This window comes from Terrapene carolina, unplaced genomic scaffold (genome assembly GCF_002925995.2).
Source record: "Terrapene carolina triunguis isolate 2854851 unplaced genomic scaffold, T_m_triunguis-2.0 Scaffold96, whole genome shotgun sequence".
NCBI lineage: Eukaryota > Metazoa > Chordata > Testudines > Emydidae > Terrapene > Terrapene triunguis.
In genome coordinates, this window is record NW_020664447.1 from 38,808,579 (window position 1) to 38,824,158 (window position 15,580).

The 15,580-nt window shown below is 43.0% G+C and overlaps 1 protein-coding gene across 1 annotated transcript in view; it reads left to right on the forward strand.

Moving 5' to 3' along the window:
• Window positions 1-6,153, forward strand: part of LOC112104907 (acyl-coenzyme A thioesterase 1-like) — a 6,699-nt gene extending 546 nt beyond the window's left edge. The window contains 2 exon segments of the mRNA XM_029911409.1: window positions 510-712; window positions 5,548-6,153. Coding sequence (XP_029767269.1) covers window positions 510-712; window positions 5,548-6,153 — 809 coding nt within the window.
• The last annotated feature ends 9,427 nt before the right edge of the window (window positions 6,154-15,580 follow it).

Here is a 15,580-nt window from a genome sequence, read left to right on the forward strand (position 1 = left end):
CGGGGCCGGGGCCCCGTGGAGTGTCCTCTTTTGGGACACTCCACATATGGTAACCCTAATTTAACGCTTTCAAGCTCAAAGACATACTTCTACTGTTGCACAGGAGCATATTGCCACTCATTCAGTTGTGGACAGCAAGTCACAATACAACTTCTTTCAGTAAAGGGCCTCCCACAGAGAGCATATACATTTAGTAGCATTCTGTGGCCTCTGACCTGCCTCTGACACCTTCCCAGTAGTCGCTAGGAAAAATGTTGCAGTACACTACAGTTTATTATCATAATATCTACCATGCAAGGATTTGCAATATGTACTAGGTAAAATGTACTGCTGTAGATCCACGCTCACTTCCTGTGACTCTCCAGTACTCTAGATCTTCTGCCATATTCCTACATCTGAGTAACTGGTATTTTGTTGTATTACCAAAGGAGACTCTTAATTGTGTTTAAGATTTGGAATCCAAAGAGTGAATTTTAAGGCTGTCCATCCTTTTATCTTTTCTTCTCCAGGAGACGGTCCCTTTCCTGGGATCATTGACATACATGGACGTGGAGGAGGTCTGTGGGAATACAGAGTCAGCCTGCTGGCCTGTCGCAGCTTTGGTACACTGCCTCTGGCTTATTATAGATATGAGGATCTTCCCAAAGTGTTGACTGAAATCCATCTGGAGTACTTTGAAGAAGCTGTGAACTACATGCTGCAACACCCACAGGTAGGAACACTTGTCAATGCTCCTTCCGATAAAGGGAGCTCTCATAAGGTTCTGCTTTAGAAATCCCTTTGGCACATAGGGTATGTCTAGTCAGCAATTAAATACCCGCAGCTGGCCTGGGCCAGCTGACTTGGGCTCATGGGCTGTAAAATTGTGGAGTAGGGTGTTTGGGCTCAGGCTGGTGCCCAAGCTCTGGGACCCCATGAGGCGGGAGGGTCCCAGAGTCTGGGCTCTAGCCCAAGCCCAAACAACTTCACTGCCCCACAGCCCAAGTCCTGCAAGCCTGAGTCAGCTGGCCTGGGCCAGATTTGGGTGTTTAATTGCTGTGTAGACATATCCCTAGTTGCCTGTTTAGAATCCCAGCTCTACTAAAGTCCATAGTGAATTACTCATCTCCCTACCTCCCTCAGTCCCATATGAACAGTTTTCCTAATGGTTCATTTAAGCTTCACCTTACAGTTGAGCCCATCACATGACCAATCACTGCCCAGTACTGCATCAGACCATAAAAAGAGATGTAAAGGTATGACTATCTAGAGCTGATTCAGAGCTAGCTGCACACAGAGAAAAAGTATCTACAGTGGTTTTGCAGAGTAATAATTTGGTATTTGTAAAATGCTTTCAGATCCCCAGATGAAACGCACCATAGAAGTGTATATATTATTAATCAAAAATGTACATTTTCCGTATCTCTAACTCCAGTGGTTGGTGTTCCTGCTCATTGCTACTACGGCAACCTCAATCTGAAGTACTTAGTTATTTGGGGACAAACTATTAGTATTATAAAGGATGGTTATTTTTACACAAATGTAGGTTAGTCACTTTAGTGATATAAATGTTGGGAAAGTGCAACCCAGAAGTCAAAATGAGGCAAAAAATGGGTGGATGCAGCTATACAAGAGGTGTGAGGAATGCAAATACACCTCTAACCCGATATAACGCTGTCCTCGGGAGCCAAAAAATCTTACCACGTTATAGGTGAAACCGCGTTATATCGAACTTGCTTTGATCTGCCGGAGCTCGCAGCCCCGCCCCCCGGAGCCCTGCTTTACCGCGTTATATCCGAATTCGTGTTATATCGGGTCACGTTATATCGGGGTAGAGGTGTATATATGTACTGTTGGTTACATACACATGCATTCATGGCATAACCATGCCCAAGGGTCACTAGCACAGGTGTCCATGTTAAACTGTCCACTGTCCAACTCTGAATGTATTTTAGGGTTTGATTCTACTCCTAGTTAAATCAACGGTAAAGCTCCCATAGTAATAAGACCAGGAGCAAGCAAATGAAATACTCCTGTCCACACTTTACAATTGCTGGTGGTTGCTCTGGGTTGCGGGGATCAGTTCGGCTAATTCTGCAATGTTTGAGTATGCTAAAATATACACTTCAGAGCATGTGCTGAGTGTATAGGCTATACCATATTTATAAGCTGCCCTTGGGTGACAGTATATAACATGTGAGAAAAGAATTAAGGAGGAATTTCATGTAACACACACTGCACAGCCTATTCATCAAAGCAGCTTTTAGGAGATTGCCATCAGATTGCACAGGGACCTGCCTTCTAACTCATTATGACAAGTTGATAGTAACGAGTATCTGCCAGTCCCTGACCCGTAGAGCCCTCAACCAGTTCCTGCAATCTGCCCTCAGATCTGTCCTCTCTGATATCAATTATCTTTCCACAGTGTCAGTAGTTCGTGGCCTAATGACTGGAATTAGAACCAGAATTTCCATGCCAAAGGAAATTCCAACATTTTGAAATTTCTTTTCACTCTGATTTGGAGCAAGAAGTAGCAATTTCTAAATTTCCTAAGTATAAAATTTCTAAAAACATTTCATTTTGAAAATATCAAAACATTTCATTTAAAAAATCAAAATACTTTTTTTTATTTTGACTTTTTAAAAATGTTTTATATTTTATTTTACATTTTTATATTTTATTATAAATTTTATATTAGTATTTTTATTTTTAAATTATTTGAATCTTTTTTGAATATTTTATGTTAACATTTCTTTTATATAACACAAATTACCATATCTATTAAACCAATAAGTATAGAATAACAATCCACACTGATCAATTGTAATTGATATTTTAATCACTAATTGGTAATTGGTTTAGTAATTGTGAAAAGCAGAAATTGTTTTTCTAGGACATTAAAACTAGCTGTTACTCTAATTAGTACTGAGTAAAACATCTTGGCTTCTTTTCTTGTTCAAAGGATCAAAATGTTTAATTAGAAGTACAAACAGGAAACATTTTGAACAAGCAAATAAACTAAGCTATTTTGCTCACTACTATTTAAAGTAGCAGCTGGGTTTAATAGCCTGGAATCACTTTTCTGTTAATAATTACCAGTTTTAACACCGCTTACAAATGACCAGAGTGGGTTGTTGTTATTCGGTGGGAATTGCTTTGGTACTTGGTATTATATATTTTAAACACTAAATTTTAAAAAATACTATACTATATAAGCAGCTTGGGGAGATGGCTCTTTGGACATCGGGCACCCTAGGCTGCCCGAGTTCCCAATTCCCCAGGCTGCTCGACTCCCAGGAAAGCTGGCTCCCAAAGCTGCCCAATAAGCAGTCATCTGGCTATCCTGGCAATCTGGCAAGTGAATTGCCTGGGGAGAATGGGGAGTCGACTGCCATGGGTTCAGAAAAGAGCCAAAAGACTATTTCAGAATCTGAAAAATCAGCCTCACTGAGAGATTTAGGAAGCTCAATCAATTAATTTTCTCAAAGGGAACGCTGAAGGAGATATCTAACTCTAGAGAGGTTAGTAACCTAACGGACAAAGGCATAAAAAGTTGGTTAAAAATTCAGATTAAACCCATAAAGTGCTTATTTTTGATAATAATGGCATTTATGATTGGAAAAAATTTCCAAGGCATGTGGTGGATTTTCCGTCACTTGAAGGCTTTAAAGGAAGATTCCATGTCTTTCTAAAAGACATGGTCCAGATCAGTAAAGAGTTAGGGGCTGATGCAGAAATTATTAGGTGAAATTCTATGGTCTGTGTAAAGCAGAGCATCAGATTAGATCACAGTGGTCTCTTCTGGCCTTAAAAATCTATGAATTACATTAAAGACTGGCCCCTGAGCTGATTCTGTGTAGTAGAAAAATTTAGCACTGCCCATCATGACTTACACCCGTAATATCACTGATTGTAGTCACAGAGTCTACTTGAGCGTTGCCCTTTACCTGCATATTCTGTAATCATTTACATTAGTTTAAATGTGGATCCCAAGTCCTAACATCAGAATGGAAGGATTTACATCCATTTTTCACAAATATAAATGAATACAAAAGGTGCAGGTCACCAGCAGTGAATCAGATCCATTGTATTCATTTATCAGAGGGGTAGCTGTGTTGGTCTGTATCCACAAAAACAACAAGGAGTCCGGTGGCACCTTAAAGACAAATCACTGGCCATCACGTATAGCCTCTAGCTAAAACCTCTCCGGCATGTCATCAACGATCTACAACCTATCCTGGAAAATGATCCTCTCACAGACCTTGGGAGGCAGGCCAGTCCTCGCTTACAGACAGCCCCCCCAGCCTGAAGCAAATACTTACCAGCAACTACACACCACACCACAGAAACTCTAACCCAGGAAGCAATCCCTGTAACAAACCCCGTTGCCTACTCTGTCCGCATATCTACTCTAGCGACACCATCATAGGACCCAATCACATCAGCCACACCATCAGGGGCTCATTGCCGCATATCTACTAATGTGATATATGCCATCATGTGCCAGCAATGCCCCTCTGCCATGTACACTGGCCAAAATGGACAGTCTCTACGTAAAAGAATAAATGGACACAAATCAGACATCAGGAATGGTAACATACAAAAGCCAGTAGGAGAACACTTCAATCTCCCTGGACATTCAATAACAGATTTAAAAGTAGCCATCCTTCAACAAAAAAACTACAAAAACAGACTTCAAAGAGAAACTGCAGAGCTACAATTCATTTGCAAACTTAACACCATTAATTTGGGCTTGAATAAGGACTGGGAGTGGCTGGCTCACTACAAAAGCAATTTTCCCTCTCTTGGTATTGACACTTCCCTCATCAATTATTGGGAGTGGACCATATCCGCCCTAACTGAATTGGCCTTGTCATCACTGATTCTCCACTTGTAAGATAACTCCCTTCTCTTTATGTGCCAGTATATTTATGCTTGTATCTGTAATTTTCACTCCATGCATCTGAAGAAGTGTTTTTTTACTCACGAAAGCTTATGCCCAAAAAATCTGTTAGCCTTTAAGGTGCCACCGGACTCCTCATCGTTATTGTATTCATTTGTTATTGTGGCAGGTGTAAGTGCAAGTATAAGTGCAAACCAACTTCCCTATGAGTCCGTATTGGATCCAGCAGAGTATAGGGGGAGATATGATGACACAGAGATACTGTCATTCTGATGTTACACAAAAATTTTTTGGTACTACATAAAAAACTTTTGGGGCCCTGCCACAGCATTTTCATAAGAATCAGAGAGTCAAACCCCAGGGTCCTGACTATGTTCCAGTTTGGGAAATTCCATTCTGCCAGTTGAATTTCCTTTGTGATTTCAACAGGATACTGGATTATTCTTCACTTCCTGTTGTATATACTTGTATGTATTTACATTGCATTACTAAACACTTTCATACCGAGCTGTCTGCCCTTCAGTGATAGCTGAATAGATTTCTACATTGGAGACACACTCAGTGTGAAATCTGGGATCTAGTAGAATGAGAAGGAAAAGAAAAATATCAGATCATTTAGTTTTCAGCTCAGTGCTCACTGGAATTTCCCTCCCTTTATCCATCAGGTAAAGAGTCCAGGAGTTGGGCTACTTGGAATCTCCAAAGGAGATGAACTGTGTCTCCATATAACCTCTTTCTCTAAGAACATCACAGCCACTGTCTCCATCAATGGCTCCATGATCAGTTCACCCCCCGACGGCCATTACAAGGATGTGACCATCCATCCTCTGTTCCTATGACCTGAAACGTATCAGATCACAGAGTCTGGATTTCTAGATATTTTGAACATGTATAACGACCCATTTCATGAGCCTGGTTGCCAAAGCTTGATCCCACTAGAGAAGGCTGAGGGGCACTTCCTCTTCATCGTTGGCAAGGATGATCATATCTTTCAAAGCGAGTATTTGGCTAATAAAGTCTCTCATAATTTGCAGGGTAATGGCAAGGAAAAGCCTGAGATAACCAGTTACCCTGGAGCAGGGCATATTATTGAACCCCCCTTTTTCCCTCTATGTCCAGTGGCAGCATGTGAATTTGTGAACAACCTGGTTGTCGTGGGTGGTGAACCCAGAGCTCACTCTCAAGCACAGGTGGATGCTTGGCAGCAGATCCAAACCTTCTTCAACAAGAATCTGAATGGCAAATTAAGCATAACACATAGCAAGCTGTAACATCTCTGATTTGACATGTCCTTTTACACATAAGGGGTCCAATTCTGCTCTCAGCTGCATTCATGCAGCCCCACTGAAATCTCTGAGTTTGGTTAGCTGTAAGTGTGAGAATTATTTGTCTTAAAGTTTCTGGATTTTCAGTGGATATTTTTGCTATAGGTAGAAAAGAGCAGATACACTTTAAGAGGGCAACTGACAAACCCTAGAGCTAATTTTTAAGAGTAAATTCTGTTCTTCAGTGCTCTCCAATCTTCTCTCTTAGTGTATCTAACTCATACATTACTGTGATATCTAATTGACCCAATGGAGAATAGTTATAAGGCTCTCTCAGATTTCCCCTCACCATAAAGAGATGCAGGGCTCAGCATGCACAGTACATAATTCTACTCAAAATCCTAACTTTAATCTCCTACCTTAGTGCTCAGATACAGTCATAGCAGGCAGGCAGTCCTGAACCAACAGCAAGAGCAGTACTTGCCGCTTGGTAGCTGATTTTAGCTAGGGAGCTGGAGGGCTAACTCAGTCTGAGTGGATAGGGAGTTTTCCCCCAAAAAAATTATATACATTAGCAGTTACTTGGAAGAGGGAAAGGACTAAGCTGAGGGCTATTGCTTCCAGGCACCCAGAGGCCAGTTCTCAGGGAGAATCCTGCATGCAGGCTTGGGATTCAGGAGCTCACCACACAACACATCCTTCCTTTTCAATGGCTGGCTCCAGACTCCTCCTGTAGATTCTAAGGTTGTGTATAAAGGAACAGCTTAACAAGGCACAAACCCTAAAGTTCCCCCTAACTTTTGCAAATCTGTTGCTCTCAGCATTCCTTGGGCTTCTTGGAACTTGATCTGGCTAGGACTGTAGGTGAGCGAGTGAAATCTTTATTTAAGCTTAGAGCAGAAGATTTTTGCAGCTGGATGTGGCAGCTGTCCATACCAATGTAGGCCTTTGGTTTTCTCATGTAAAGAATATCGATAGTCATGAGAAATATTTGGCTATTTTGAACAATAGTATGCTAAGGAGGGCCTTTAAGGCTCTCTGTTTTCAAACTATGCAGACAATCTATTTGGAATGGAGGTATGCTGGTAATGAGAGACATATTTGTCTATGCACATGCAGGTCTGGTCAGGTAAAAGATCTACCACATGATCTATTTTTTGTACCTGTACTGTCACCTGAGGAAAAAAGCTGTTAACCCCATTCCTGGCCTTTTACTGCTCCAGCTTAAAAACTAGAATACTTGCTACATAACGAAAATGCTTTAATTATATGAGCTGTCACCATATTTGCCTGGTCAGCTGCTAAACAAACAATCTTGTCTGACAGGGTGTGTTCTCTACGCAGGCCCTGAATGAGTGAATGTGGGCCTGAGAGGCCAGTCATGTTGTTTGGCTGTACCTGGAGGGTGGGCCAGACTTAAATGAACGTGAGTCCTAGCTGGGTGGTTATTATAAAGACAAGAAGCAGAAGGGGGCTGCTGCAGGCAGAGTGTGAGGAACACGGCAGTCACTCCCTGCGACCAGAGAGGTTGTGAGGAGGAAGCCCAGGAGGAGTTGGCCCTGAGATCCTCTCCTGAATAGGGAAGTATAAAGTGTACAGACATTAAAATGTGGCTTGAAAATATGTTATTAACAACTATAGTTCTCTCTCCCTGTGCTCTTTTAACTGTCTGGTGGCTATCACCCTTAGGCACATTCCAAACCTCAGCTTCCTTTTGGAGTTAAAGACATTGAGCATCAACAGGCCCAACCTAACAGGAGGGACATATTGTCCGGGAAACATTATTTAAGCTAAAGCTAAAATACACAGTTCTCAGGAAAGGAAAGTGCTGATGCTTGACAAGGAACCTTCCAACTATTGTTAGTTTCTCAGACCAAAGGCTCCCATCATTTACTTATAAATAAGACTTCTATGTCTCTGAGCCTAGCTAAGGAGAACCCCTGCCAGCTGACAAAAAAAAAGTAGCTGCTCCCTTTCATGTGCAGAGTACCCTATTATCTTCTATATGTTCATTAAGGCCCAGAGGTGGTTGGGGGGATGACAACATGTAGTTTTAAACCAGTTAAGAATAGTTGCTGGTGACCAAAGAGCCTGAAAGTTCCAGAGGTCAAACTTCCCAAGACCTCAAGAAGCCTTTATAAATGGGTATCTTTCAGCCCTACTTAGAAACTGTACATTTGTTTGCCTTAAGAATCGGATCTACATCTCTCCTTGTGAATAATCTATCTTGTTCCTCCACAGGAATGTCTCATATCCTAAAACATGTCTTGAAAGATGTGAAGTGAAGAGTGTTACATATAATCTAACAATGTATGGATTGTGTCCTCTAGATTTAAAAGACTATAAGAGATTTTGTTTGTTTTCTTTCTAAAATGATTGTTGCACTTTAGAAACCATAAGTATTCTGTGGCACAAAAAGGAATGTTGAAAGATATAAGCACCTAGCCAGGGTATAACTTTGGAATATTAAGATAATTTGCCTCCAAGGGGGCATTTCAATTAACGATTGGGGCTAATTCCGAAATACAATCCATGAATTGAATTAAAAGTGTGACTAAAAGAAGCATCAAAGAAATTTACCATCTACTCGCTATTGACAGAAGCAACTGAGAAATCAGATGGTGGCCCCTTCCAATGAGTCCTGAAATTAGGATATATAAAATTGAGGTCACTATGTGGGACAGTGGAAACCCAGAGCTTGCTGAGTCCCTGCAGAAAGACACTCTCCTCATCCAGGGCCACAGAAGAAGAGCTGGCCAGGCCCCCTCAGACAGCCTCTGCCCTCAGCCAGGGTCACAAGACCAAGAAGAGTTTTGAAGAGCTTTTGCTAGAACTCCATATGGGCAAGACTCTTCCCTCGGCCAGGGTCACAGGACTAAGAGCTGACTGAACCCATAAAGGATCTTACTGATCCCCAATGCCATCAATGCCCAGACCAACCGTGTGGAAAGGACTCTCACCCATCCCAGGGTTAACAGAATAAGAGGAAGTGGTGAGATTTCCTTTCAAAGATTGCATTTCCCCTTCTGTTCTCTAACATACATAACTGAAGGTTATCTTGTTGAGTCTACATTCTTTATTGAGACTCAAGAAACCATATTTTAGATTCTAAATAATGTTATACACATGCCCTGCTTTATATGTCAAATCAAATTGGCCTCAGAGAGATTTGAACCATAACTTTAAGCAGCTGCTTTTGATATTCTAAACTAATTCCTTTTTGGACCAATCAGTTTAAGCAACAGGGACCACACTCTTAGAAGTGTCTTAAAGACAAGTGGATCCTTACATCTTGGAGAAATACTGGAAGTATAATAAATGTGTTCAGTACAAAAGAAGTGGTGATTGATGTCATACATAAATGTAATTAGAAATCATGGTGATTTGCATTGATGTTTGGTGAGGTTGCTGAGTCTCAACCCTAGTCTATAACGATTACTTGCAAGACTGTATTTGTGTTCATTACATTGAAGATTGATTGTGATTACACTGGACTGATGAACTGTTGATTGTATGCTGATGTGTTTCTGGGTGAATTAATAAATTCTTGATAAGTTAAGAATAACCAAGTGTCCTGATTTGAGAAATACTGTCCAAAAAAAAAAAAAAAGGGTTGATATGAAAAGAACCATGCATTAAATCAGACAGCTAATTGTCCCCGGACTCAGTATAAAGGAGTTATCCTATTAGATTCCATTCTCACATTGGCTATCAGACTTACCAAATTGGGAAATCTGATTTATTAGAGTTCAGCTTCAAAATCTATCTGGCATCTCGGCAAAATTCATAAAATTATGAACCCTTTTCACACTTACAAAAGTCTGGCAAGAGACCAGGAGAAACCTGGAGCAGCCATTAGGGTGGAGCAGGCTCTGGGCAGGAGCCCTGATAAAAGGGGAGGATCTGAACTTCCATGAAGAGAGCTCTGAGGGGTGTTCAGTTGAAGAACCAAAACAGAGACACAGAGTACAGAGAGGAATGGAAGGTCAAGCCTGAGGAGGGCAGAAGTTGGGCTTATGTTTATACCTTTAGGTTGGGATTTTGTTGGGGAATTCCAGGGGAGAACCCTGGAAGTCCTGGCCCTGAGAGAAGGTTGAGCCTAGAGAGGTTGTGGGGAGGAAGCCTGGGAAAAGGCCACCACAGGAAGAAGCGTAGGAAGACCTTGGCTGCTGGTTATAGAGTCCCTGGGCTAGAATCTGGTATAACTGGAGGGCTTAGGTTTCCCTACCAGGCACCTGAGAAGGGCACAAGGACAACAGAGAGCCCTGAGAAAAGGGTGTGAGGACCATGGGGCCCAGAGCCGGGGCTGAAGACCTTTTGCCAGTACATGGACCTTTTGCCAGTACATGTTGACTTTTATTTGTGGGACTCTTACCCCAGATGGGGTGGACCTAAATTGTGACCTGCCTAGAGGGCTGAGTTATGGGAGAGACCACCGCAGGGCCAGACCAGCTTTTGGCAGGGGGTGCCAGATGGGCATAGATGACTCGTATGGGCAGGCACAATCTAAAGGGGAGGATACGAGACTGCTCCATGTGTCTCCTCTGCCCAGCGCCCCCCCGCCCTGAACCCAGCCCAGGGCTGCCGCTCTCTCCCCATCCCACCAGAGTTACCTGCAGGGGGTGGGGGACTGTGTCCTTCTCCCGCTGCACCTTCCCCTCCCACCTCCCCCCAGCACCTTTGGCCCCTCTTCCTGGCAGCTGGCCCCAAAGATGAGCGGAACTGAGCCACTTCTCACATGGACTGAAGCTGGCCGCTCTGCCTGAGAGAGTCTGGCTAGGGAAGTGGCGGTGGCAGCAAGATGCCCCCTGCCGGGGCCCGGCTGCCTGGGACGGGGGCTGAGTGAGATGGAAACATGCTGGGGGAAGAGGGGAGACTGGCTCACTCAGACCGTGTCCCCAGCAGCCTGGCCCAGGTGGGGGCAGCCTGCCACTCCCACCTCCCCAGTCGGGCTCTCACAGACAGTCAGCATGCTGCACAGAGTAGTGACCCGGAGAGGCCAGCGTGAGAAGTGGGTGGTCCCGCCCCTGCCGCTCCCCACCCAGGCCTGGCTGCCAGGGACAGGGGCAGAGTGTGCTAGGGGCCAGGCGCAGCGAGAGAAGGACAGAGCCCCTCTCGCCTTCGCTCACTGGCAGGCCAAGCAGAAATCTGGGGAGGGGCACTTGACCCCACATGCCCCCCTACGCATTGTCCCTGCAGAGGGCGCCTGATACATTATACCATGCCTAACTGCAAGAGGGCACGCCAATGGGGAGTGGACTCCTTTACTCCTTGTTATTTTATTTTTGTATATTGTCTCAGGGGTTGTGATTTTAAAGTTGTACCTGATCCTGGGAGAAGGGCTGATCTTGTGTTTTTAACATCTGTATTTATTTCACTAAGTTGTGTTGATCTGAAAACTTGCATTTATCTTATATTTATTGTATTGTGCACTATGTCTTAAGACTAAAACACTGTAGTAATAAACTATGTAACCAGAACGGGCATCTCAATCTTAACTAAAGCAGAGCTGGTGCTCCGCTGTAATAAGAGTTTAGTGTTGATAAGTATAGTAGCATTATAATGTTGTCAGTACTATTTCCTGTCCCATTCTTTATTAATCCTAATAATTTGTTTGCTTTGACTGCCAGTGCACATTGAATAACAGTTTTCATTGAGTTGACCACAGACATGCAGATCTTTTTTCTGAGTGGTGATAGCTAAGCAGGTCTCAGTAGAGCATATGAGTATTTCAGATGATTCCTTCCAGCAGGCATTACTGTGCATTTTAAACAATTTTCATCTGCTATTGTGCTGCACATTTCTTTCACTGCATTAGATCCTTCTGAACTTCTTCATAATCTTCTTCAAATATAATGTGTTATCTGCAAATTTTGTCACCTCACTGTTCATTCTCTTTTCCAGAACACTGATACATTTTAAACAAGAGGAACTGTGATTGGGTATACAAACCTCACATTGGACCCAACCAAAGGGGTTGAAAGGCATTTCAGGCTGGTCAAGCATACTGTGGCTGAAGGAGTGGATTAAAAGCAGCTCAGAAGCCCAGCCAGAGCCTAATCCTTCGCTGGGAAGCCAAACAGAAGATTGAGCCTGAGAGGGGAACACAGAGCGGGGAAGGCCCCCCGGCAGCGCCTTCTCCAGCCACCAAACCCTTTGAGAATCTGCAGGGCCCTGCTCATTTGGACTCTTTTGTTAAACTATTGACGGTTTGGACTATAGGGGCTACCTCCAAACTGATGGAGCACATGAAGGAAGTAGCTCAGGAGAACAGACGTAGACTTTCTGCAGGGAGGACCCTGCCGGTGGGGTATTGCTTCACACAGGACCATGGGCTGACACCCGGTGGAGAGGGTGGACCCGGGTCCCCCTACTACAACTAGCCTTAAGGACAAAGGCTCAGACATGGGTGGAGGCCAAAACATTCCATTCCGCTATTGCCCCAACAAAGAGACAAGGGGCTGCAGGTCAGGTGTGCTAACCACTAGGCTGCCCGACCCTCTGATCACCCTATCACAAGAACCATGGCCATAACAGGTGTGTCTTGAATCAGAACTAACTTGATGCCTATCATTGGGATAATGACACAATAACTGATTAGTTAAATCAAGAATGTTCATTAAAAACCAAAACATTTGAACCCCACAAGTTCTGTGGCTGGCAGTCCAGCCAATGCAGAGGAGCAAGCAACAGAACAATACTTTAACTTTAGCTGAGGGTTTTACTTTTTCTCCTTTTACTTTTTCCTGTAATACTTTGCAAGTTAGAGGGGGTAGTGAGCAGGGCTTGCTCTTTACCCTACCTTTACTTACTCTCTTACCTTTTAGCAATGCTTGATGCAAATGTTTATTTAAAAAACTGAACTTTATAAATTACTAGTTTACTTAATGGATACTAATTTAGATGCCCCAATCAAAGACAAATAATGTTAAATTAGCCTTGTTCAAGGTATATTATCTAAATTTAAAATAAAGGTTTTAACACTGCTATATGGGCAACTAATTTTAATTGTATTAAGACAAATTTAAGTTAAAAGCAATTTTCTTTGTGTGTTTCCATTTTTACAGACAAATCTGCCAGGGAAGTTACTTCCCCTTTTGTGTACGGCAACGTATTGGCTGCTGGCTAAAGTGTGTGTGGTATGCGGAGGGGGTTAAGCAACATGTCACCATTCCTGTTAGCTTTTGACTAAAATAAAAATCTCACAGGTATTACAAATTAAAAGTGCAACAACACTTAATGACTCAGTATCTTTATTTTTAACTTTAAACTTACTTGATAAATTACTTAGATAATATCTTTACAATTATTTAATTTGTAATTATAAAAGGTGGATAGAATTATTGTGGAATCTTTTAGAAGCCAATTTATACACATATTTTATGTAAAACTTTCTCTTTTTAAGTTTGTCTATTTCTTTCCTGCACTTCCGTGGCAAACGAAGAATACATAAACCCCATGAGTTAGGATGGTCTAATACTTCTAGTGTTGTGGCCAGACCTCTCCCACAACTCTAATATAATTATGTACAAAAACCTCCAACTGTGTTTGCCAAGCAATCTATCATCTGACATTTTGCTTGCTCCTTTACACCTACTCCTCCTCCAATATACAAAACTTATTTATAATACTCATAACACCCTTAAATACACTCGAGAAAGCATCCCTTTGTATCCCATATTAAATCAATTAATTGGTTACATTAATGTAACAGTCCCTTATAGTCTTTAAACGGAGCACTTGTGGTACTCTTCCCCGCTCAGCTACTCACGACTGAATGAGCAATGTCAGTCTGCTCACTGGCCAATATGTGCAACCAACAAAAGGAGGGCCTGTTACCAATGTAGTCCCACAGTTTCCCTTGAACCTATATCAATGGCGCAGTTCAGAGGAGCTCACTCAAGTCTGCCTCTCAGAGAGACTTCTGGTCTGTAGGTGGGTGCCAGACCCTATGCTACTGCTTACTCAGTTCTATCTGGTATTGAGTTCTCATGTCACAATATACCTTTCAACATTTAAAGGAAAATGACTAGTCAATTGTATTTCAGTCTTACCCCACAAGAGGACATCCACACCCTTTGTATTCAAGCTCATAGAGTCAACACTCAAAAGAAGACTTAAAGAAAAGGCAGAAACAGAAGATAGAAAATGCTATGCTCCAGGTACATCACAGTGGTCTGACACTTTGTCTTGCTAAGGGTCAGAGGCTAACAATGATTCTATCGTTGGACTTTTAGTGAAGTGTAGTGAAGGTGGGCTTTGAACCTTCCTTTTACACACAAGATGGTCTCTATGTTCTCTTGAGCCCCACATTGGGTACCAAATCTGAGGACCCCCAGAAGCACACGAGAAACAATACAATACCTTTACTCTTATTAGCAAGACAAACAACAGCATACACACTGCAATATAGCAAAGGAGAGAGAGATAATACAGAACATCCAGTATTAGCATTAACCGCTAATGCAGCTGGGGACTAGAGCTGCTTGGAGAATGAAATTTCCACCCACCCCACAAAGAATTTCTAGGTCTCAGGAAAAAAAAAATGTTCCCATTTGGGATGAAAAGAAATAACCTCAAATATTTTACCTGGAATAGAAATTTCAAATCTCATTTGGGGTCTTGGGGAAAATTAAAATGGGATTTTTCGGTTTCCCAGCTGCCTGACTCAAAGGCTTGTCAATTTCATTTTTGCCATGTTGCAGAAAGCGAAATGGATAAGAGCTTTCCAGGCAGGCTACCAGATGCCCAGTGCCCTGCATCTGAAGAGGCTGGAAGCTCAGCCCCCACAAACACCCAGCCCACCCAGTTGCCTGCCTGGAAGGCTCTTGTCAATTTCACTTTCTCTGGCAGGGAGAAGATAACATTGACTAGAGCGGGGTCTCAAACTCAGATGACATCGAGGGCCGCATGAGGACTAGTGCATTGGCCCGAGGGCCGCATCACTGAACCCCGCCCCCCACTGCCTCTGGCCCCGCCCCCACTCCACCCCTTCCAATTAGGGCCTGCCCCTGCCCCACCTCTTCCCTGCCCAGCGGCAGCATGTCGGTGACAGAGCGTCTCCCGCCTACATAGCGCTGTCCATACTGGCGCTTCTGTCGGTGAAACTCATTTCACACCCTGACTGACAAAAGTTTTACTGACAAAATGCTAGTGTAGACCTAGCCTTTGTTTACAAAGATTAGCAAATGTCTCCTTTTCAGCAATACAGTAACTCCTCACTTAAAGTCATCCCGGTTAACATTGTTTCGTTGTTACGTTGCTGATCAATTAGGGAACATGCTCGTTTAAAGTTGTGCAATGCTCCCTTCTAACGTCATTTGGCAGCTGCCTGCTTTGTCCACTGCTTGCAGGAAGAGCAGCCCATTGCAGCTAGCTGGTGGGTGCTTGGAACCAGGGTGGACCGGCAGCCTCCCTATCAGCTCCCCCTATC